The sequence below is a fragment of the Limanda limanda genome, chromosome 21 (genome assembly GCF_963576545.1).
Source record: "Limanda limanda chromosome 21, fLimLim1.1, whole genome shotgun sequence".
Classification (NCBI taxonomy): Eukaryota; Metazoa; Chordata; class Actinopteri; order Pleuronectiformes; family Pleuronectidae; genus Limanda; species Limanda limanda.
Genome location: NC_083656.1, coordinates 10,910,875 through 10,935,408, shown reverse-complemented (window position 1 = coordinate 10,935,408; position 24,534 = coordinate 10,910,875). Strand labels below are relative to the sequence as shown.

Here is a 24,534-nt window from a genome sequence, read left to right as displayed (position 1 = left end):
GACACCTCATGTTTGTATCATATCTATTTTTAATAATGTTATAACAAAGCTGATGATTAATGTGAGAAAATGTTACATTTGGTTTGTGCTCACTGAGAAGACATCGTATAGATCTTTATGTCAAAATATGATGATGATGATGATGATGATGATGATGATGATGATGATGATGATGATGATGATGATGATGATGATGATGATGATGATGATGATGATGATGATGATGATGATGATGATGATGATGATGATGATGATGGTGATGATTATTTTGTGATATTAAGATTTCCCCCATGTCCTCTGTCACACATTAAGGCCCCTTTTCACAATAAGAGGAAATCAAAGTTAAATTCAAAAGACTTATTTGTTTACATGTTTATGTATAGCACTAGGTTGCAGTAAGTAAAAATAACCTCATTCTGGTTAATGACTAAACGTTGGCCTGAATTCTTGCCTTTTAAGGAAATGTTTCCAAGCCTTTTTTCAGCTGCCCACACCTTTCTCACCTTTTCAATGCACTGCTGCCGTCACCATGTTCTTCCCCTGTGTCTGACACCTCATGTTTATATCATATCTATTTTTAATACTGTTATAACAAAGCTGATGATTAATGTGAGAAAATGTTTCATTTGGTTTGTGCTCACTGAGAAGACATCGTATAGATCTTTATGTCAAAATATGATGATGATGATGATGATGATGATGATGATGATGATGATGATGATGATGATGATGATGATGATGATGATGATGATGATGATGATGATGATGATGATGATGATGATGATGATGATGATGATGATGATGATGATGATGATGATGATGATGATGATGATGATGATGATGGTGATGATTATTTTGTGATATCAAGATTTCCCCCATGTCCTCTGTCACCCATTAAGGCCCATTTTCATGAAAAGAGGAAATCAAAGTTAAAAACAAAAGACTTATTTGTTTACATGTTTATGCACTAAGTTGCAGTAAGTAAAAATAACCTCATTCTGGTTAATGACTAAACGTTGGCCTGTCTTCTTGTTGTTGAATGAAATGGTTTTCAAGTCCTGTTTTCTGCTGCCCACAACTTTCTCACCTTTTCACCGCACTGCTGCCGTCACCATGTTCTTCCCTTGTGTCTGAAACCTGATGTTTATGTATCATCTACTTTTAATTATATTAAAAACAAAGCTGATGATTACTGTGAGAAAATGTTTCCATTGCGTTGTGCTCACTGAGAAGACATTGTATAAATCTTTATGTCACTTTAAACATCAATACCTATATTTTTATATTGAAGTTTGTGGATATTTTCCGGATGCTAATCTATATAGAAGTTAAATACTGACAATATCATATCTGGCACACAGGGCTGAAAATTTTACTAATCAATTTCACAAATTTTTTGAAACAATATTTTTATTGTCGATAATGAAAAAGTGGAGGTTTAGAATTCAAATTTTTATTAGAAATCTATTAAACTCAACATTTTAAATTCAAAACTCCAAGACCAATTTAGAATTTAAGTTTTAAAATTAAGCTGCACTATGTGGGCCAGTTGTAAAATCTAAATATGAAGTAAATCTCATATTCAGTTACATAATCAATATACCACTTAGAATTATATTGCGGCAGATGCATTTTCAAACATCAAAATAGTTAATTTTTCAAATGTTAAGTAGCATTTTTTATTTGGCACTATACTGAACCTCCATATTAATCATCACCAAAATAGTTCTTATTTTCAACATGATCTATTTTCCCAGCGTTCTCCTACACAAAGTGCTTACGATACAATGTCGGGAAACTGATGATGCTGCATTAAGCCAGAGTGCTCTGGCTTCTCACACACCAGCTCAGAGTCTCATGTCCGAGATTCTGTGTGTTCACTTTCTCTACATATTATCTCTGGTATTATCTTTCCTTCTATCCCTCGCTCCTCTTCTCTCCTCTTCCTTCTTAAATTTCTCTCCATCCTCCAGGGCCCATGTGAGTCCTTCCATTAGCACAAAACACTGCCCAGCTAATGGTTGTATGGTTTCCGTCATGTCCACTTCAGCTAGAGACGTATAGCTGCTGAGCATTAAGCAGTTGGAGAGATATAAATACAGCTGGGCCTGATCCAGAAAGTGGGTTTAACAAACTATGAGCCTAGGTTTGAATTTTGGTCTACATCTTGGTGACCAAACCTAGTTTTTTTTTCTTTCAACTAATTTATACAAGGCCCAAACAAGCAAAAAAAATCAGAAAACTCTGCTCAAATTTCTAATGTGGTGAAAAACTATATATCTTATGGCTTAATCACGTCCCTGAAGTGTTTGGGGACTTAGATTTATGACATTAAAGAGTCGGATTATCTAGGACTTTCTGATAAAACAGAACTGGCCTGTAATGTACAAACGGTCTAAACACATACATGAAATGTAAAGAATTAGTAACTAGACTCCACACATTCAGGTGTTTGCCAAATATGAATTTGAATATGAACGTGGGTGAGTGGGTGAATTTGACTTTGAGTCTAGAAAAGCACTAAATAGATAGATAGATACCAGGTAATTTATTACCAGGAGTATACAAATAACTCCTGGCAGGTTATTCAGATCTCGCTTAAATTTAGTTAAATAATAAGACCTAGTTGGTGGAATATTGAGGAGCACCAGTTTCAATCAAATGCTGGCCTTAAATGTATTATTTGATGTAATACTACCCTCCAGCAGAGAGCAGTGTTCTCGTTTGTGTGGGTGTGTGTGTGTTTGTGTTTGTGTGTGTGTTTGTGTGTGTGTTTGTGTGTGTGTGTGTGTGTGTGTGTGTGTGTGTGTGTGTGTGTGTGTGTGTGTGTGTGTGTGTGTGTCAGACAGCAGAGGGGAACAGTGCTTTCCAGGGGCAGGGTTTTATTTGGGGCAGGGGTGACGTTGAAATGTCTTAAACTCAAGTTGACGAAAAAAACGCTCATTCGTTTTTATCCTGAATCAAAACGTATAATTGCGATTGTTATTATTGTTGTTGTTATCATTCATTCATCCATCCATTATCTATGCTTCATATCCTTTTAGTAGTGGTGGTAGTAGTAGTAGTAGTAGTAGTAGTAGTAGTAGTAGTAATAGTCAGTGTTGGGAAGGATACTTTCAAAACGTATTCCGTTACAGAATACAGAATACATGCCCAAAAATGTAATCTGTAACGTATTCCATTACATTAACTAATCTGAGTAACGTATTCTGAATACTTGGAATACTACCGGTTTGTATTGCATTTTTTAAGCGTATGATTGCGGCGTTGTTATAGTCAGTGGAGCAGCAGCAGTTTAAACTCTCTCTCCGCAAGATGCGGCGGGGCAGCTGGATGTCCGGCTCCCATCCTCTCCCATCTCTGTGCGGGTCCTACCGGAGGCTGAACCCCCCCCCCCCCCCCCCCCCCCGCGCCAAGGCTGCCTCGCGCCGTGCAGCGATCGTTTCGGCGTCGAGTGTATTTTTTGCGCTTGACGCGAGCGTATCGCTCCATGAAACACACTGAAAAATGATTTTAAACGATATTGATGACATATTATATGATATAAATGATAAAGTATGCATCCCATAGTTTGTATTCCCCTTCTGTTGTCCTGGAGTTTTAATTTTACCAATTTTACCGATCACATTATTAAATGCCCCCCTCTGCCCATCCACTACAGACACACAAGCAGTCATAAAGATGAAAAGAGAGGGGGCGGGGGCGGAGAATACGTAATTTACCCTCGACACCCGACATTGAACGGAGCAAACAGCGGAGAAGCTCTTGAAGATGGATGAAATTAAATTGGGACGCTGTTGCAGTTAATGTTGGAGAAACAAGTGACCATATGCTACTGGGTCAACGGGTGATATTATTAGCGCTTCACGGCGCTTCAGCGTCCGGTGTGAACCCCGGCGTGCCTCGCTGGCCTCCTGCAGAGCCATGACAGCGGAGCTCTGGAAGCGCAGGTCGGTCTTCTCTCACCAGGCGCTGGAAGGGCAGCTTGCGGATCAGCAGCTCCGTAGATTTCTGGTAGCGACGGAACTCTCTCAGAGCCACGGTCCCGGGCCTGTAACGTTCCCGAGCCGGTAGCGGTGAGGCTCCTTCACGCCGCCGGGGGCCCGGGCGCTCTTACGGCAGCCCTGGTCTCCAGCTGCTTCCTGGGGGCTTTGCCGCCGGTGGATTTACGAGAGAGTGAATAAAGTCGAGAAGTACCGTCATGTAATCCACTGATTTCAACAATGTAACTGTATTCTGAATACCATCTATTTAATTTGTAACTGTAACGGAATACAGTTACTCATAATTTGTATTCTAAATACCTAACGCCGTTACATGTATTCCGTTACTCCCCAACACTGGTAATAGTAGAAGTAGAAGTAGAAGTAGTAGTAGTAGTAGTAGTAGTAGTAGTAGTAGTAGTAGTAGTAGTAGTAGCATATTTTATTAATTTATTACCATTATCTATTATCTGTAGTGCTTATCATTTGAAGGTGCTAAATAATATTAATAATATCATTACATAATAAAGTATCAAGTTGTATTTGTCTGTTGCAAGCTAACACAGGGTCAACAGTGCAATGAAAGGTGTTGGACAAGAAGAAACAGGTCAGCTCAGCCGTGTAATAGTTAAATTAAAATAAAAGCAAGGAAGAAAAGCCTTTTATTGACTGTAAAAAAGTAAAATACGATACAAAGCTATATACCTTCATCATCATCATCATCATCATCATTATCACCATCATCATCAGCATCATCATCAGCATCATCATCATCATAGTTGTTTATATTATTTGTATTATTATTATTATGGGGGACCTCTTGGCCCTCTCTCCGGGCTCCTGTCGTCTCTTTAAGAAGGAGGCAGCGCCCCCTGCCGGTATAGCCGTCACTGCCGGGGGGAGGAGTCGCACACATCCTTATAAAACCCAGCTCGACCCCAGAAAGGAAAACACTCCTGAGAAGACCCCAGCAGCCTGTGACCCAGCACATCCACCGTGTGTCCTCCCCTCTGCAGCGGGGCTGAGCGAGCGGACAGGCCGGTGCTGTTGACGTCGCCAGGTCGGTGAATAAAGAAGCCGGAGAAGAAGCCGGGGGAGGAGGACGCATCTGTCCGCAGCTGGATCTGCACCGCGACGTATCTGCGCAGCAACAAAGAGGCTGAACAGAAACCATCCATCACATCCACCAGTGCTCGGCAACATGTTGACGTTCCCCGTGCACGGCGTCCTGTGCACGCTCGCCCTGCTGCTGCTGTGGCGGGCGGAGCAGCTCGCGGAGGCGTGCAGCTGCGCTCCGGTGCATCCGCAACAAGCGTTCTGCAACGCCGACATAGGTGAGTCTGCTGCTGCTGCTGCTGCTGTTGTTGTTGTTGTTGTTTACTCAGCCCGTGTTGCTGCATCAGAGTCCAGTTCAGATCAAGTGGGACACAGCGGTGGTCTGCAGCCGCCTCTGGTGCGTGCTGAGCCGCTGGAAGGTGGAGGGTGTTGCTCCACAAACAAGGCCATGGCCCACTGCATCGCACTCAGCCTGCACACTTGCACACGCATGACTTTTTTTTATCCCTGTCATGTTTACAACAGTGGACCTCTGATAGACCCAGGTGGCTATTTGGGAAAGTGATATTTGCACGGACCACACACATGCACACATGCAAACATGCTTATTGTGGAGTTGAAAATTGCAGCCATGATACTCACTGATTACATGAACAACTCCTTGTTGCTCCCTTCATCTCTATGAGGCATTTTCTTATGTATAAACACTTTAAACATTGATGCACTTTTCCATTATGTGACAAGCTGTTTCTTCTAATCAAGGTTGTAAGTTCTGTTTATTCAGCTGATATTCCCAGTCACACGCAGCATCAATTGCACATCTGTCCGCCCTGGGAGGGGATTCCTCACATGGGTCTCTCTCTGAGGTTTCTACGTATTTCTTCCTATGTTAATAGGGTTTTTTGGGATTTTTTCCTCCACTCTTGTTGAGGGCTATAGGGAAAGAGGATGTCGCCCCTTGAGACAAATTGTGGTTTGTGAATCTGGGTCATTCAAATCTGATTCATTGATTTAATAATAACCTGAATGAACTTAATCGTTATTATCACATCTCAGTTGACGCCTCTAGAATCCTGAGTAAGGCCGCCGTGTTGTTGCATGTCGGGGTGTGAGTGCACTGTGTTTGTGTAATATCCAGGAAGGATTCTGCTCCCACCACTGAACATAATGTCTCAGGCTCTGGAGCTGGAGCTGGATTGTTCCTGTTTACCCAGGCTTCACCCTCCGGCAGCTCCAGGACGAAGCAGCAGAAGAAGCAGCGTCTCCTGGCTTTTGCAGGGCAACGTGGCACAAGAGAGGGGAAACAGACGAGGAGGGAAAGAGCAGAGAGGAGGACAAGGGATGGAGAGAGTGAAGAGAAATTTCAGGGGAGGGGGGTTTGAAAAATCTCAACCGCAGAATATGTCACAGAGCAAGCTTTCCTTTCCTCCTTTTTTTTTCCTTTTTAATTTCCATTCCTGCCTTGTTTCTTCCTGTGAGGGGTGGTGCAGAGAGGAATTACAGGAATGCTGCTGGGATTTTCCCAACTTTGCTCCGGTGGACTCACACACTCGCACTCACACACACTTTCAAAGCCCACATAGACACTGTGCGGCCTGCTGCCATGCATGGAGGAGTCTCTCTCTCTCTCTCTCTCTCTCTCACACACACACATGCACATGCACGGTGACATCTGGCTGTCAGTTCAGGGCGTGTTTTGGGGAAAAAACCCAATAAAAGTCACGGTCGAAGTTGAAAAATGCCTAGTATCCTTGAGAATAAGGGAAGTTCAAGACCGCACTACTCTGGCTGCATCTTTTCTTCCTTCTTTCATGCCCAAGTGTGTCCCTGCATGTTTGTGACTGTGTGTGTGTGTGTGTGCGGGCAAGATGTTTATCTGCAATTTCCTATTGCAAAAGGACATCTCTATTTTCAGGTGTGACTCAAGCGCCCGCTGAGGTGGCAGCTCTCAGAGACAGAATGTCTCCCAGCGGAGGTGTATTTGAGGTTTGTGTTGTTTTGAAATGGTGCGTGAGTCAATAAGGCCTTTGTCAACCCTCGCAAAAGGGAGGGAGGGTGATCACTAAACGGCAAGGATGGCCGAGGCCATTGTCTGGTGACGATTTCGGGGCGGATCTGAGGATGAAACTCTTTTTTTTTTTTTGAAGGGTTAGGGTTAGGTTTTTTTTCAAGATCTAAGAACCTCAAGCTGCCTGGTTAGACACCGCCAGGACTTGTTGTTGTGTGGTTGCCCAACAAAGTGACACTGTCGACAGTTAATGTGGTCGGACAAGTGTTTGTTTTTGTTGAAGTGGGATCCCACTCCCTGCTAGTTCAGACACACACACACACACACACACACACACTGTGCATGAAGAAACCAGACGTGTGAGTTTGTGTGTGTGTGTGTGTGTGTTTGTGTGTGTGTGTGTGTGTGTGTCACCTTCTGTTTTTCATACTAAATTATCCTCTGGGTCACACCACAGGCCATTAAAATCAAGAAGTGTCATTCACCTACTACACACACACACACACACATAAAGACACACACATCCTCTTTTCAAATAAATCTGTTGCCCACAGAGGGGAACTTCCCAGTCAGTCCATCCTGAGACTGGGTGTTGTGGAAGACCAGCATCACCCTGCTCTCTGGAGGAAAACAGCAGTGGACATGCAACAGCACATGCACACTCACTCGACATGTCACCTTTTATGAAAAAATATGCATGTGTTTGTCATGCATGCATCATAAGACCCGAGTCTCGCAGACACAGCGACAGACCTCAAGCTTATCCATTGAAAATGAATCAGAATCGTTTTTGGGGGTGTTTGAAAAGAGCCTGGTGGAACCTCATGGTTTAAGAAATAAATAAGCGGGATAAGCTTATTTCAGCAAGTGTGTATTTAAAGGTGCTACATGCATGCTTTTGCTTTCACTGCACTGCCAACTACCACCTACTGTTTACTCAACAGTTTAGCAAAAACATTACGACTTATTTCCTAATGGCTTTCTCCATCAGCTGGAATTGCAGTGTTGACTCTTGTTCTGCTTCTGTATCTATCATTTCTCTCCTCCACTGAAGTTGCACTGCTCGGAAAGCTCATTGTTGACTCCTGTTTTGTTAGATGTGACATTCTGCTCATATCCAGCTTCATAATTTGACTTCGGGACATTTCTTGGAAAAGGGTTTACATGCTCTAATATTAATTTTTTCATCTTTTCCTTATACTGACCATTGCTGTAGCTCCTCTTTTCAGCCTCTGTCTGAAACACTTGGTTTTAAGGCCAAGATAAAGCCCAATCTGATTGGCCAACCACTTCCAGTCCATGCCAGAAATGATGGCCTCCAGTCTTGCATTGCCTGGCTCTTTAAGGGCACTTTGAGACCTACATCAGAATCAGGTTTATTGGCCAAGTAAGTTTGCACAAACAGGGAATTTGACTCGGTAAAGTGGCTCTCAGTGTGTTTACACAGAATACACATCACAAAACAAAACGGTACAATACGAACAGTCACAAAAACAATACAAAATACAAACCGTGCGACAGTCTAAGAAAAGAAGTGTAGGTATAACACGGTATGTGTATTACGGTTATACAGTGAAGTGAAATAAGATAACCATAATTAAATATAATTATAATGTGGGTCGTATCAGTAGGACACTACTGATGAAGCATTTCAGGATCAGTTTTTTTATCTCAGTGCAAGGATCCCTCATGATTTATGAAAAGTTGTCATAAACTGATCTCTCAGTCAAAAGACTTTATTTGTATTTGTTTACATGAACAGCAATATTCATATTTTATTATACAGCATTTTCTGATTGCATTAACCTGAATCTTCATCATAATCAGACTTGTCTCTAGTCTGTCACATGTAAACAGGAATATTGATTAAATATTTTGTTAGAAGCTCATACAAAAATCTAAATAATCAGAATGAGGTCAAAAGTCTGAATATTACTGTCCAGGTAGACATCACTGAGAATTATCACCTGAGCTCTGTAGAGCATTTTATGTGTTTTTTTCGCAAAAAGTTTTAGATTTAGTGTCATTGACAAACAAGTGAATATAAAATACAATAAATATTTAAAATGATTAAAAAAAAAAACCAAATAAATGAATTACAATTTAGAAAAGAATATTTAATTATCCAAAATAATTCAAGTAAGAATATTATTTTCAGATTAATATAAAAAACCGGAGCTTTCTTTTTTGCTGCACATGGTCTTCATCCAGATGTTGCTAGAGGTCATGAGCTGCAGGCCGAGTTGTGTTCGAGGGCGACTCGTCTCTGTTCTAATGTCAGGTTAAACAGAGGCCCTGCATACGTCTGGAGCTGAATTTAACCACACCAGGGGAGTCGGGGATGATTTGGTGGTCGCTGGAGGATGAAAAAAGAAATGGATAGTCCTGCGGTGGACTGAATGGAGGGGGTAAGGGGGGGGGCACTTAGATTGTGGTGTGTGTGTTCATAGGGGGTTTGTATGGAAAACATTGCGTAGTGCGACTGATGCATGTATAAGTCATTAAGCATCGTCCTGGTTGGCAGGGTAGGGGAGCCCGGCTGAATGTGGGTCACTAGGTGGTTTGTGGAGGAGGGGGGGGGGCTCCTCTGTGCTGATTGACTGCTGCTGATCAGACAACTGTGGGATCAATCTGCGGCGAAGCTCGGGCCGCCCGCAGGCCCCTGGTCATCCTGCTAGTTCAGCATCACACTGTGCAGTCTGCTGCCTCCGCAACAAAAGGGTAAGACCGCACGGATCCGCTCTGGATTTATTGCAGGAGGGGAGAAACGGAGAGGTTAAACATGTCTGCATCACCGAGGTAGACGGATAAAGCTCCCAGAATAGCAATGTATTGTGAGCAACGGTGTAATTTGCTCCTTAGTGTTGTTGCCCTGCTGCTGATTCTCTCCTCATTAGTTTGTGGCTCAGAACGAGGTCAGGAAATGAGAGTGGAAAAACTGGGAGGAATGCAGGACAGTGCCAGCCAGGTATACTGCATGTGTGTGTGTTTATGTGTGTACTCTGGCTGCTGCCGCGGCATATTTGCATTAGCATCAGAGTGGAACCTCCATGCAGAGGCTTGCTTATGAGGAACCAGCACAAATACATAATCTACTAAGACCATTGATCAGTGATGACAACGGTCCCACTTGTTACTCCGAGGTGATAAAGACCTGCATGTGTTGATGTGTGTCTTTTATTACTTAAATTTGCAGTAGTAATTACTTTAGGGCAGTTGGGGGCAGCACAACAATCTATCAACACAAACCAATTAACATCTAATAAAGATGATGTTTTGGTTAGAATCTGAATTCATTCCACCCCATCAGCCCGATAATCAGAGTTGGGTAATGATAGAAAAAAAATGGTTTATAGTTTGATTCAAAGTGTTTATAAGATTTCCATAACAATTTTTATTGCTGCTTACGAAATACCAAATCTGCCTCACTTTCATAATGAGCTGCAGGAGGAAGAATGTAAAAGGAAAACGGAAGTAACGCTGGAACGAGGCGAAAAACTAGACGCTATTAACTCTGGGAGCCATGAACGTTCATATTTGTGTTGGCTCCAAACCATTAACTGAACCCAAGGGTGTAAGAGCAACAGCAGTTTGTGTGTGTGTGTGTTTTCATGTCCCCTGTTCCTGCTTATTCTATGTTTTTTTGTTCTCTCACTCTATTGCTCATATTTTCCATTCGGAATAAATGCCATAAGCATAGCTGAAGCTTGATGTAGTCAGTCAGGCCAATAAAACACACACAAAGTGAGAAACTTGCCTCTGGCCAAGTCTTTCTTTATGTATCCGCTTCCAAGTTGAATTCTTCTATCTTAATTCTGGTCCTGTTACTGTTTCCTGGTCGTGTCTGATTCACAGGACTAGGACTAATAGAATCCTTTAGTTTGGTTTTCATTGACTGGACCGGATGCTGAAGCTCATCAGAGCCATGCTTTCTTGTGGGATGTGCCCATGAGCCTTCTTGCAGCTCTGAAAGTTGTTTTGGCTTTTGTCCGATCTGCCTTTCTCTCAGCCTGGGAGGTTGTGGATAAGAATCTGAAGCTTGGCTGATGAATCAGTATCATCAACTTTCAGTGGAATCATGTCATGAAGTCACGATCACGTCGCTAACGATAAGCTGAGTAGATGATTGTTGTCAAATCGGACAAATTGTTATTCAATTGTTTGGTCTATGTTACATCAGAAAACTGCAACATGGACGTGTCACAGCGTCAAATGTGTAATTTAATGTAAGAATATCAAACTGTCACATTTGAGAACTTTGCACAATCAAATATTCTGTATTTAAATTTGATTAAAAGACAAATTGGTTATCAGAGTTGTAGTAGTAGATTTGTCTTCCAACCAATTAAACAATTAATTGTGTTGCAGCTATTCAATCAATAACCTGATTGACAGAAAAGGAATCTCCAACTAAACAGTCATGGTGTCATTCTAACTGGAGTGAGCATTTGATGCTATTCTTTGTTTAGAAATCTTATTATCTATCTTATTGTCTTTAGAGCTGCAACAATCAGTTGATGAATTGATTTGTTGATCTACAGAATTCTACAGAAATCTACGTCTTCAATGGTTTTGACTGTTTTTCCTGCAGGAACTCCAAATGTTCATTAATTATGAAGGTTTCCTGCTTTTCTCTGTTAAAAGTTATTGTGAATTGAATATGTTTGGGTTTTAACTCTTAGTCTCAACAAAACAAGACAGTTGAAAATGTGACTTGCGACATTTTGCAGATTAATTGAGAAAATAACCTACAGATGAACTGACCGTGTTCCTCTGTGTTTCTCTCACAGTGATTCGAGCGAAGGTGGTGGGGGAGAAGGAGGTGGACTCAGGGAACGATGTCTACGGGAACCCCATCAAGAGGATCCAGTATGAGGTCAAACAGATCAAGGTGAGAACACTGTCATCATCACTGTAGATTTTTACAGTCTCACTTTGACCCTTTCCTCCTGACCTTTGACCTAACCCGCCCTCCTTGGTTTTGTTCCAGATGTTCAAGGGCCCTAACCAGGACATTGAGGCTGTGTTCACCGCTCCAGTCTCCGCTGTGTGTGGCGCTACCCTGGATGCCGCCGGCAAGAAGGAGTACTTGATCTCAGGTCTGTTTCTACTTTCATGTCAGTTGGGCGTATCGCTTTAAATGCACTGCCGCTGAGTAAATCGTGATTTCAGTTTTGTTTGTAACAGCAAAGAAAAAAAGTGAAAGAGTAGAAATAAATAGGAAAACAATAGGATTGCACAAAGAGACAGATTAACAGTTATTGACCTGCAGCTGTAAACATCCAGGCAGACAAACACGAAGCTGGATAAAGACGAGCAGAGAGCTTCTGTGTGCCGGAGGAGTTACTGTTGATGTTATTATGGGTAATGATACGCTGCTGAGAAAACCGTGGAGACTGGGAGGGACCTTGTCTGTCGTCTCGGGCTCATGGGAGATGTAAAAAATACGTACTGTTTAGTTCCTTCTACCCAACTCAAGGTGAGATGACCATGAAATCGAAATAAAAATCGTTCACACCCTCAAGAGAGCAGGATACTGACTGGATGTACGGAGTGTATTGACTGTCTAAGACCTTGTGTATCACAGATGTAATCTTTAACACCGAGGCTGCATTTCTCTGTCTGTAGAGCCATATACTAAACTTATATTTCACTTCTTTCATTTATAACCTGACTACAGCTGCCTTCAGCATGTCAAAGCTTTAGTTTCATCCACCAAGGAGGTTATGAGGTCATTTTCACCCCTTTCTGTTTGTTTGTTTGTTGGTTGGTGTTAAAGTAAGATTACACAAAAACAACCAAACAGATTTCCACAAAACTTGATGTGAGGATGCAGTTTGGGTCGGAGAAGAAGTTTTGGAAATCCTGAATCTGGTGCAGATTCAGGATTTCCAAAACAATATGTTTCAGTGCAGGTTAAAAGCAAATACTCACATTTCCCCCCTCTGCCAAGAGTTAGATGATTATACTTCATATCTGTTGGTTAAATATTAATCTACAGACAGGATATATTTAGCTAAGATAAACGTACAGACTATTAACAGTGACAGAGATGCAACTTCAGAGGGGCTGGTTTGCAAATTCTGTGTTTATGGACAGTGAATGAGCATATTTCCTGAAAAGTTGAAGTATTCCTTTAGTGTCTGCACGCTAAACCTGGCTGGTACTGTGATTGAAGGCAGTGCAGGCCGTCCGCAGTGTTCATGCAGACATGGTAGAGTGAGTGGACGAGACACAGGGGACCATGATGTCATGCACGCTCTGGTTTCCTCATCTCAGACAGAGATGTACCCGCAAACACTCACCCCTAATTACAGAGTTGTACGGAGAGGAACTGCTGAAGCCAGCATTTCCTTCCTCCTTTTTTTTTTCTTTCTCTCAAGATGTAGGAATCGAGCGGTGGGAAAGAAAGTTTCTGCCGACCGGGGCGTCTGTTTTACAGTGACTCATCCTTTCTTTAGTTTTAAGGGTTAAAAGTTGGACGAGATCCAGTGAAATGTGAGTGAGTCGTGTCTGTGTCGAGGACAGACCAGGACAACTTGAGCATGTTGAGAGTTGCTCTGCAGGCAGACGGTGGAGTCGACCTTAAGACTCTACGTGAAACATCGTCCTGTTTTGACTGGTGCCAGTAAAGCGTGAAAAACAAACACCAGCTCTTCACAAGGACAAGTGGTGTGTGTTGACGCCTGCAGGCACCGCGCTGAGAAGTCACAGATTTTATCAGTGGTACATGTGAATCTGAGGCTCGTAGTTTGTGACCTTCTGTCAGATGAGAAAGTTTTCACTCATCAGGAGTCGTGTGTGCAATCTTATGTCTGAAACTCTTTCTGTCACATGGACTGTATGTAAAGATGGATGAAGCGTCAATACTCGCACTATCAAATAGTTAATTACAACCAAACATGCTGGAGAAATGAACACTTGAACATATATCAAAGTAATAAAAAACAGCTAAAATGACAAATATTTGACACCTACTTTGACTTTTTAATTTGTCCCACCCCCGTGACGGCTTCTGGGAGCCGTCCTGTCGCCAATCTTTACGATGTACAGTCTATTGTTGTTCACTCTGTCGCTTTCATTGCCGTTTTTCTTTCTTTACAGGCAAGGCCGAGGCCAACGGGCAGATGCATGTGACCCTGTGTGATTACATCATGCTCTGGGACTCCTTGAGCGCCACCCAGAAGAAGAGCCTCAGCCAGCGCTACCAGATGGGCTGTGAATGCAAGGTAAGATGCAGCAGGGTGCCTTCTCTGTGTGTGTGTGCGAGACTGTAGTTTGTCCTCATAAAAAAAAATAATAAAAGAAGCTGCAGTTATTTCCCTCCTGGAGCTGAAAGCCAGACATAACAAGCAGAACAAGACGAGACATGAGCCAGAACAACATCTACAACAACAAACAACAATCTTTTATTCACTGCGAGAGACTATTTCTTTACCCCGTGCTGTAAGCAGAGACCACAGGAAGCCACCAGCCCATAATACTTCATGAAAACACAGCTCTGTTTTTATACAGCTCACACAAACAATATGTCATGCATTTATTAATCAGCTTCAAAGATGCTTATAGAAGGATTTGTTTCCTTTGAACAGAGCCAGTATTTAATTGCTTCTGACTATTTACTCCATAGACATTTGGTGGCACCAATCTTCTCATCTAACTCTTTCTTCAAATCACATTCTTGTCATATATATAGATTGTACAATAACTCTGTCTACATAAAATACAAAGGGTTTTGTAAAATAAATGTGTTTTATGTATATTATGATTTATTAAAGCTCTAGTCCTTAAAAATTCAGTCCCAATTTGATTTAGTGACACCTGTTTACAGCAAGTGCATTTTAATACAGCAACAAACACCTTGAGCAGCTTCTTTGTTAGAAGCACACTCAGTCTTTCCCGGCATAGTTGTCGGGGCCAATTTGGGGTTCAGTAACTTACCCAAGGAAACTTTGACACATTGAGATGGGGATTGAACCGCTGACTTTCTGGTTGGTGAACAGCCCGCCCTAACTCCTGAGCCACAGCTGCCACGGATAAGTGGAAGGAGATATAGAAACTCCAAAGTGCCAGAAATGGGTGTAAATACATATCACGTGGGTGACTGCATTATTTGCTGTAACACACTGTATTTCCTGTGGTTGTGGCAAAATAAAAGCCTGTTAAAGGCATTTTAAACAGTAAACAGAAAGGCTGCCCTATCTGTAAAATCTATGACTCTGATCTAGGAACATTAGACCCCTCAGCAGATTGCACACACACAGTATAAAGATATTGATTTGTGTGTTTCTGCAGATCGTGCGCTGCCCCTCTCTGCCCTGCGAGATCTCTGCTCCCGAGGAGTGTCTGTGGACGGACCTAATGATCGAGAAGCAGGTGCACGGACGGCAGGCCAACCACTACGCCTGCGTGAAGCGGGCGGACGGCTCCTGCTCCTGGTACCGCGGCGTCGCATTGCCCAAGAAGGAGTTCCTGGACGCCGAGGACCCCTAGGACATTCGGCAAGCCTGACTGCTCACTGCACAGCCTGACGGAAATAAATGTAAACGATTCCATTGAAATGAAATATAACCGCATCAGGCAAAGTGATTTTTTGATATGAAAAGTAAAGCTAATGTGACTGAAATTACCCGCTGGTCTGAAAACAATCTCCAGCCTCTCTTTGTGTTTGTCGTCTTAAAGCGTTTCAGTCACAACTGGAGCAACTTCCAACCTCAGCACGCGAAGCTCGGAGGTTGTTCTCAGACACAGCGTCTGTAAAAACAGATGAAATAGCATCATGAGACATAGACTGGTCAAGTGATGATGTAACTTCCTCCTGAGGCTGGCGTCAGGAGGATTTATAAATTCTCGTTGAGACAGAGCACTTCCTGCCCGGCAAAGCTCTTCTGCAGCTCTGCTCCCCGAAATCAAATCCCCTTCTCTTCGGACGATCATGCGTTACCCATCATGTTTCTACTTTTATTACCTCATCCTCCATTTTATTCCAAAGCCAAATTCCAAGTTGCCTTTTTTAAAATGATTGTCAGCCTCTCTGCAGAAACTATTAGTTTACTGCTTCTCTCATCCTCTCTGCTGGGAACTGTTTGGCCACCGGAGACATCGGACGCCCCCTCACGGCACGATTATTATTGTTTCACGATTCATCTCGCATTGGCTGACGTTTTCTGGTTTCGTCCGGTGTAGTTCTTAAAGTGATTTGTAACAGCAGCCTGTGACTGTCACGGGCCTCACTGGACCAGTCTATGCTGTGTGAGGATGAGCGCTCTCAATTTAAACCTGCTTATGAGGAGAAAAATAACAAAACCATCCCTCTTCTTCCCTCTTCTTCCCTCTTCTTCCCTCTTCTTCTTCAGATCTTCACCTCTCTCCCTCCTTGTCCCCACTTTGTAGCTGTACAGTACCTATGCATATACTTTTGTTGTTACTTGATGATTATTATTTACTGCATTAGAACTAGATTTGCACTTTTTGAGGATGAGTTCCAGTAAAGACGAGAGCCTGAGCACTCTGATGTGACAGTTGTTATCTTTCGCCTAGACCGACAGATCCACCTCAGGTGCAGATTTTGCCTATTTTGAGTGCTTTTATTTTGGTGAGTTCCCACTTCACGGAAGCAAGCTTATCCTTGTCATCTTCGTTGTGACAGAGTAAAAAAAAAACAGTGAAAGCAGTGAAAGAGAGGAAAACAAAAAAGGTGGTGTGTGCGAGGTTTCGGATATAAGGGATCATTTTTTGCAGATTTTATGTATGAAAGATAAACAAAGTTTGTGGGATGTTATTTCAGTGTCTTTGTTTTATCTGTTGATTGTAAATGCAAACAGCAGTTTCATGATTTGCCAATATATTTCATCTTATGAGTAATAATGTATTTTCACGCTTAATGTTCGCTTTGACTCGTCTTTCCTGCTCTTTCCAGTTATTAATGAAAAGCTTTATCGCTGTCCTAGAAAGCAAGTTACTCCATTGAAGTTTACAGTGCTGTTTTATACACCTCAAGCTACATTAACAAACAAATATATATATGATGGAGTATTAGAGGCATAATTTAAAAGTAAACTCTTTCCATTTTCCATTACTTTGTATTTTTTCAGTGTTATTATTATACCGGTCATGATTTTTTTTGTGTGATTTTCGCTGTCTATGTCTACAATGTCTCTAGCTGTAGTGTTGAGATGAGAAGGTCCTCTTGCGCTGGAATAACGTGAGAGTGAGAGCGATTAATCCTGTTTGGAGAGAAACGAGAAATGGGTACCCTGTGTGAATAGAGGACTGTGCATGTGTTCGATGCTTTGTGTAAGTCCGGGCGAAGGACTAAAAAAATATTCAGTATTATCAAATAAAAACCACCTGTTTGAAAGAATAAACGCTGCCTGTGTGAGTCACTTGACTGACCCAATAAGGGAAACCCTGTCCCTGTGCTGCATGTACCACCATGTATCAGTTATTTTAAATATATTTATGTTAGTGTCGGGATGAATTGGAATAACTTTGGGCGATCGTTTTCTTATTTATTTTACTGCTGATTTGGCTCAAATTAACATCAATAAACTGAAGAGAAGCAGAAAAAAACATAATCCACAACTCTGTAGAATAAAAATGCCATAGTTATTATATGATTATTTATTTCATAATGTCAAATCTCTAGAATTGTAACACAACAGATAATCCGGGGCTTTGTTTCACATTTTATTGGATGCCAGATTTGACCTTCACACCAAGCTTGTTAAACAGTTGTTGAACTTGGCCTTCACTTCCACGGGCTGCTGTTGGTTTCCCACTTCAGACGTGAGAGTGGAGTATCGAGAGGCTGAGCTGGGACAAGAGTAGACTTCTTACACTTAAATAGATGTGGTAATCTACTCAACCAGGAAAGTATTTGAGAAATGTGCCGGCTGATCCCAGAGCGGCTGGTTTTGTCATCTCTGTTCATTCTCTCCTCAGTGATAGTCAACCGCTGTCAGAGGGGATGTTTCATCGTCCTACATGGAGATTTAATTTGGACACTGAGGTCAGGTTGTAAAAGTCATGAGAGTGGGTGTAAATTAAATAGTATTAGAATTGAATTGGATTGATGCAGGTACTCTCTAACTGTCCTTTGCCACTTTTATTGGATTGACTTTGTTTTGACTTCTCCCTTTGCAGAACCAGTCCCTTTTGGGGAGCTGTTGCTTAAAAAACCTCTGCTTGCAATCCTGGTTACCCAAGACAGAGTTGACAGACAGGAAGTGATGCAACACCGAATGGACACTTCCGGTCCAAACTGGCACAAAACACAGGAAAGATTACAAACCGATTAGCCTACACCTTTTTCTGTGTAATGTTGACCAACGACAACAAAACATCTCTATGACAATAACAAACATTGAACAATTTGTTATTTACACATGAATATATCTGCTGACTCATAACTGATTAATCAAATGAGTCAACAAAGTGAATGTGATATGATATTGTTTTTTTTTATAAAAACTAATGATTTAAATAATGATCCATAGAAATGTTGTGCGATTGCAAAAGACAATAGGATTATTAGTGATGGATATTTGAAATTATGATGATGTGAAATTACTTTTTTTTTCATTTCTGCTAAAATACTTAAAGCAGACAGGCACATTTAAGGTAAGAGGACAAAGTGGCAGTGAGGTGGAGTATGATCATCTTTGAGACTAATACATGATCAAAAGACCCGTTCTTCTAAAATCATTTGAAACATTCTCCATCAATAAGACGTCTTTTATATCACTTCTGAAAATCCATTTTTATAGACCTAATTTCATGTGATATCGTCTTTTACCATCACTGCTTATTCTATTTATCTATTTATTATAAATGTTCTTTTACTGCTTTTATGTGATACAGTTTTAATGTATATTTTGTTTTCTTCCACCTCAACATTGTTGTTCAGCTAAATAAAGTTTAATATTATATGATGTTGATCATAAATACAAAATCCATACAGTATTTTTTCTACCTATTGAGATAAAACATTTAATCAAAACTGGATCATCTTGATCCAACATAGCTGCTCGTTCATGTACCTGCTGTAAATAACCAAATATTACCACATAAACACTGTCCCCACTTTATAGTTGTAATGCCACCTTCTGGCCACCAGAGGACACAGCAGCTTCTTTAAAAAGCACGAGAGCAGAGGATTCCTCAACTAATCAGATCCCATCGTTAAAAAGAAGGCATGGAAATCAATTTTCTGAGGCACATTTAATGAGAAGATTCAGTTTAATAAGATAAAATGAGGCCATAAGAGGAAAAAAACGTCCAATTATATAAACCAACAGACAAAACTGATAAGATGCCTTTGACTTTACAGTTCTGTCAGATAATCTTCCTGAACGTTTTCAGTTTATTTTGAAATGTGGACACAACTGTGACATATTTCAAGTCATCAGGTCATTTAATCCACATAACAGGACCAAAAGCAACATTAAATGGAAAGTAAATCACTTGAACCAAATTATCGGACAAATTAAAAAATGTTTACATGATTTTAATGTGAGATGAAAAAGCATGTCTCGCCTGGTTTCCATCAGAACTAGTGCAAAAAGAAGAAAATTTGAATTGATACACATTCCCATCCACTGCTGTTAAATCCAACAAGTTGAACAGCTGGTGGTGTCCAGTTTCCAGTTGGTGCCGTTAAACTATTCTGGGAGAAGGGGAGACTACAATATGGCATCATTACAGCAGCAGCAGTGAAACCTAAAATAAAAACTGAAAAACAATATAGAAATGACAGAAATGTTTGTTTCATTTTGTGTCATGTCGTCATGTTTCTTCATTAGTCTAATATAAATACTGTGTATACACCCTGGTTTATTGGCCACGCCTCCATTGCAATTTGTCCTATTCTGCTTTTATTGACAACTTGTTGATTAAAACCCACTTTGAAGATTTTCTAGGAAACAGACAATAAAATTGTCATATGTAGAACATGTGTGTCATCCCACCCACACGCTGCACCACATTTGTTCGAGTGAGCTTCAGACAAAGATCACAGTCACTTTCCCGAGACGTTACTTACGTGATTCGTGACAGATACAGGGATAGATGACATTTCCAGTTAACTGAAGTGAACGTTCATTAACTTGCGATTGTGACATGCGTGATCGTAGCTCTAGGACGAACCAGTACTCTCACAACTCCTGAAGAATTTTCACAATAAGGATGGATGTTTTAAATGTGACAACACATAAGCTGAATCATTTGTTTATTGGTTTCTGGTCTTTAAATTATTCAGGGAGTTCCTCTCCAGATCTAAATGATTTTTGAATTCACTTAGATTTAATGGATTTTTCTTTTTCTCAGTTGTCTCTTTCTAGACCGTCCCTTTACTGTGTGTCTTCCTTCATTGTGTCTCCTCATTTCCCACGTGTACTGTCCTGCCAATAAAAGGAAATTGCCAAGAAAATATCTTAAAAAGTCTCTTTCTATGTAATATGTTGTGAGTTTCTTTAATCTCCCTTTTTTAGTCTTGGTGATGAAAGATGAAACATGACTGAACTGCCACAGAAAACCTTGGATTCCTTCTCCTCTTTTTGTCGTATTGCTGTGGATAATTTACCCGCCAAAGGATCATTCTCTCAGGTCAGGACGCTCTGTTCTGCCTCAAACACTTTATCCTCTCTTCAAGCTCCTGACATCAGTCCCATCATCCTGTTGAAATGTGCTCCCCGAACACCAGGGCAACAAATTTCAAAACCCCTTTTTTCAGATTCTCGACTGCGCAACTATTTTTTGTATGATTGTTGTTGTTCAGAGAAAGAGAAAGAACGGGGAGCTCTGGGTGAGGGAGAGATGAAAACACTGTGGAGGAAAAAGTGACACAAAAAGTTCAAGAGAGGATGAGGTCAAGTGCAACAGAAGGAGGTCGGCTCTCCAGAGAGGAGACAGAGGAGGACACAAATAGATTTAATGAGCGCAGGAGAAAGAGAATTACAGTGATGCTCATAGGAAATACAGTGAATACGTAGTGAATACATGAAAAGGTGTGGGACCCATGGAGAAAATCAAAAAAGGAGGAATCAAAATTAAAATCAGATCATGAGAGGAAAATATCTTCACTTTGACCCACTCAGTGTTAACTTTATGTCAGATGCAGAATAAATATTATACAGGCTGATAAAGAGGGGCCTCTACGACAAGAAAACATTTAGTTTTAGAAAATATTCTTTAACAAATACTTTTCATCTTCACCATCAGTGGCAAACAGCCTTCACCATAACACATAATGACCAGATAAGTAGAGCATGAAGAGCTGAGCGAGATGTTTTAAATTTGATGGACTTTCACTGGAGCTCCCACTGGTCTGCACCATTATGCAAGTTTGAAATTAGGGCTGTAAAACAGAGAGAGAGATGTGTTTCTGCCAAAGAGGAATCGATCTGCTGAGGTTCATCGGAGGATGAAATAATTACAAACCAGCTGAAACACAGTAAACCTGAGACTCATTGGTTTTCTGATGCTATTTTATTTGTTTTCATTTTTTATTTGATCAGATTATTACCTCTTTTCATCGCTTTTATGCTGCTGTTTATTGTTATACCTCTGTGTATGAAAAGTGGTTTATAAATAAATAGTATGAAATCTGACTTTGGATATACAACAACCCATGGTATCATTATTGCTTCCACTTATACCTTGAGTTTTAGATTTTATAAATTGCAAATTCAAAATCATAAATTTTAAACAGATATAAACTGATCACCAAATGACTTAGTCAATATTGTTCAAATATCTAAACTCACTTCTCTCAAACAGCACCTCATGATGGATAAACACAAAAATCAACAAACTACATATGATCTCAGGCTGAAACAAACAATGTAAAGATCAAATATCAAATTTAAGACAAATTAAATTCATACATGCGTTGTCAATAAAGGACTTTTGTTATTTCTACTATTGCAAAAGAAAAGCATAGGAATGCATCTCGAACACAATATAAAGTAATCATATGCATTTCTAAGTGTTTCTCAGCTCTGACTAATTTAAACTGCAGGGCTCTGATTTGTGTGTGGGTGTGAAGCAGAAGGATACGTGGTTGCGTGCATGTATGTGTACATTTGTCATCACTTCAAGAATACTTTAACAACTGCTCAAAGTGACACAGCAGTGGGTGTGTGTCCAGTTGGCCTACGTCTGTGTGTGTGTATTCATGGGCATTATTAGAAATATTGTGGGTGGGGTTTTCTCTAATATCCACCAACATGTGGTGTAAACTGACTGGTTTTGTAAGCTTGGTAACGAAAGTGTGAGATGTGCGAGGCTGGAGTGAGGTCAAGTATGTGAACATGAGGGAGGAGGGAGGAGAGAGAGTGAGAGGAGAGTGTGTTTTTTCTCAGAGTCTGTCAGAATCTGGTGGCAGTCGGAGGAGAATTCACTGAGGCTCATTGGACGAGCTCCTCATCGAGCTGGACTCTAGCTGCTGATGCTGGTGTCCTGAAGCACGGAGACGCTGACAGGTTTCTGTTTAGTCCCGAACTGGTGAGCACACAGTGCTGTGATGGGGACTGTCAGTGAGCTGTGTGCCTCCAGTTTCCAGGCATTTCTCCGTCCCACAGTGCGACCTGCTGCAGCCACAGGTAGGAAGAGCACACGCGTCTGTTTCTGTTGTCTCAGGAAATATTTGGGACCTTGTGAATAATTCAGGTCAGCTTTTCAACTTTCTCTTACATTTGTGTAAATCCACCATCTGAATTCTGTATTCATGTTCTACGTATATGCAGGAACGCAACTTTACTTATAGAGAATAGTAGAGAATAGCTGAGAAAACAAGTTGCAAGTATGGATGTGACGCAGTCTTTAAATTAATTTTATTTTGAGAACATTTTTGGAAATAAAACACTTCACACTTCATCTAAATACACTATCTCATATCAAATTTCTGCTGTATTTGTGTTTGTAAGTAGTGAGATTATATATTTTTTTTACAAAATTGAGCTGCAAATTTTTAGTTATTATGATGAAAGATTTATGATTGTCTAACGGTGCAATGTGTGTTTTTTCGGTGTCTGGTAGTTTTGTACTTGTTAAAGTGATTAGATGAGAAGTCTTACTTACAGCTGACTTTGTGCTGTAAACAAAGATACCATGCATGTTGGTCAAAGATGATTCAAATCAACACAAATGAATGGATAGAATCAACCTCGAATGGTTCAGGGTTGAAAAGGTGTTTCTGAAATCAAGAAATCCGTTGTTATCATTATTGCCAATATTTCAGGCATTTGTGTCTCAGGTTTTGTGTTGTGCGACTCTTGATTGCCTAATAAGTGTCGAACAAACGCTGTGGGAAGTGGAGAGCAAGACTGGCACTAAGTGCTATCAGTGTTCAGTTGCCGTGGTGATTTGTTAGGTTATCAAGATATAGAGCGCTGTGTAATGTGTGTGTGTGTGTGTGTGTGAGAGAGTGTATGTGTGTTCGCATCATGCTGTGTTTTTGACATTTCTGTGGTCATGTACACAAATTAGTCAGGCAAACTATGTGTTTGTCTGTACACGTGTGTGCGTGTGTGTGTGAGATGGTGGTGGGCTTGATTTGAAAACATGACGCACACCCATCTCCCTCTGGTCCAGGATCCTCCTCTCTAGTGGGTGCCATAGTGACACAATCGCTGCCCACTGCTCTCCCTCTGTGCAGGTGCTTTCAAGCTGCATTTCACGCTGATCCTTCTTACACAATGAAACTCGCCAGGGTTATTTCCATTTGTCTGACAGCTTTCAGGACTTCTGTTTCCATATTGCTGCACTTTCCCCTCCATGTCATTTCCTCTCATTTCTTGGTAATTTTGCCTCAAGGCCTCTGTGCGTCGTGATTGACAGAGGGAACCTTTGAGCCGTGATTTATTTATTCAAAACGCAGTACAGTAGCTCAACTTGAGGATTGAAAATATCTTTTGCATCTGGGTGTGATGACCTTTAAACGTGTTCAAATTAAACTGCATCAGCTCGTCCTCACCCCGCCTGAGCACATCCTGTTTCTGGATCGTCCAACCTCCGAATAAAGCGCCGATTCAAGCGCACAGCTGCAATCCTTTGCCCTCCTTTCCTCCATCCTTCCTTCCCTCCATCCTCTCCCCTCCCTTCCTCTTTCCTTCCCACACAAACCATCCACCTCTGATGTCAGACCTGCTTCCTCCAGGCTTCACACCCATCTGGAATAATATGTCTCCCTTAATTCAGCAGGTGGGGAATATTATTACGGAGATAGTTGATTTTTATTTCTTGGTGTGTCGTTTATCCACTTCCTGTTCAGAGGGAGAGAACCGTATTGCCAAGTCTTTCATCATTTCAGGGTGGAGGGGTACAAAACATGAAAACACATACTCTCAGGCCCAAAGATATTAAAACAGATTTTATGAGCATGAACATGCACACTGATTTGAGAATGTGAAAAATCTTTTCTAATTTTTTTTCTTTCTACATACATAAACATTTCCCATAGAATGAAGACAGCAAACAAATTCAATA

General features: G+C 41.1%; 1 protein-coding gene across 1 annotated transcript; it reads left to right on the top strand.

Annotated features, from left to right (window-relative positions):
* Window positions 1-4,947: 4,947 nt before the first annotated feature.
* On the top strand, window positions 4,948-17,414 carry timp2a (TIMP metallopeptidase inhibitor 2a). Its single transcript, XM_061094508.1, has 5 exons — window positions 4,948-5,317; window positions 11,838-11,938; window positions 12,038-12,146; window positions 14,152-14,276; window positions 15,343-17,414. Exons 1-5 carry the CDS (start codon window positions 5,185-5,187, stop codon window positions 15,538-15,540), a joined length of 666 nt encoding a protein of 221 aa, XP_060950491.1. The 5' UTR covers window positions 4,948-5,184; the 3' UTR covers window positions 15,541-17,414.
* The last annotated feature ends 7,120 nt before the right edge of the window (window positions 17,415-24,534 follow it).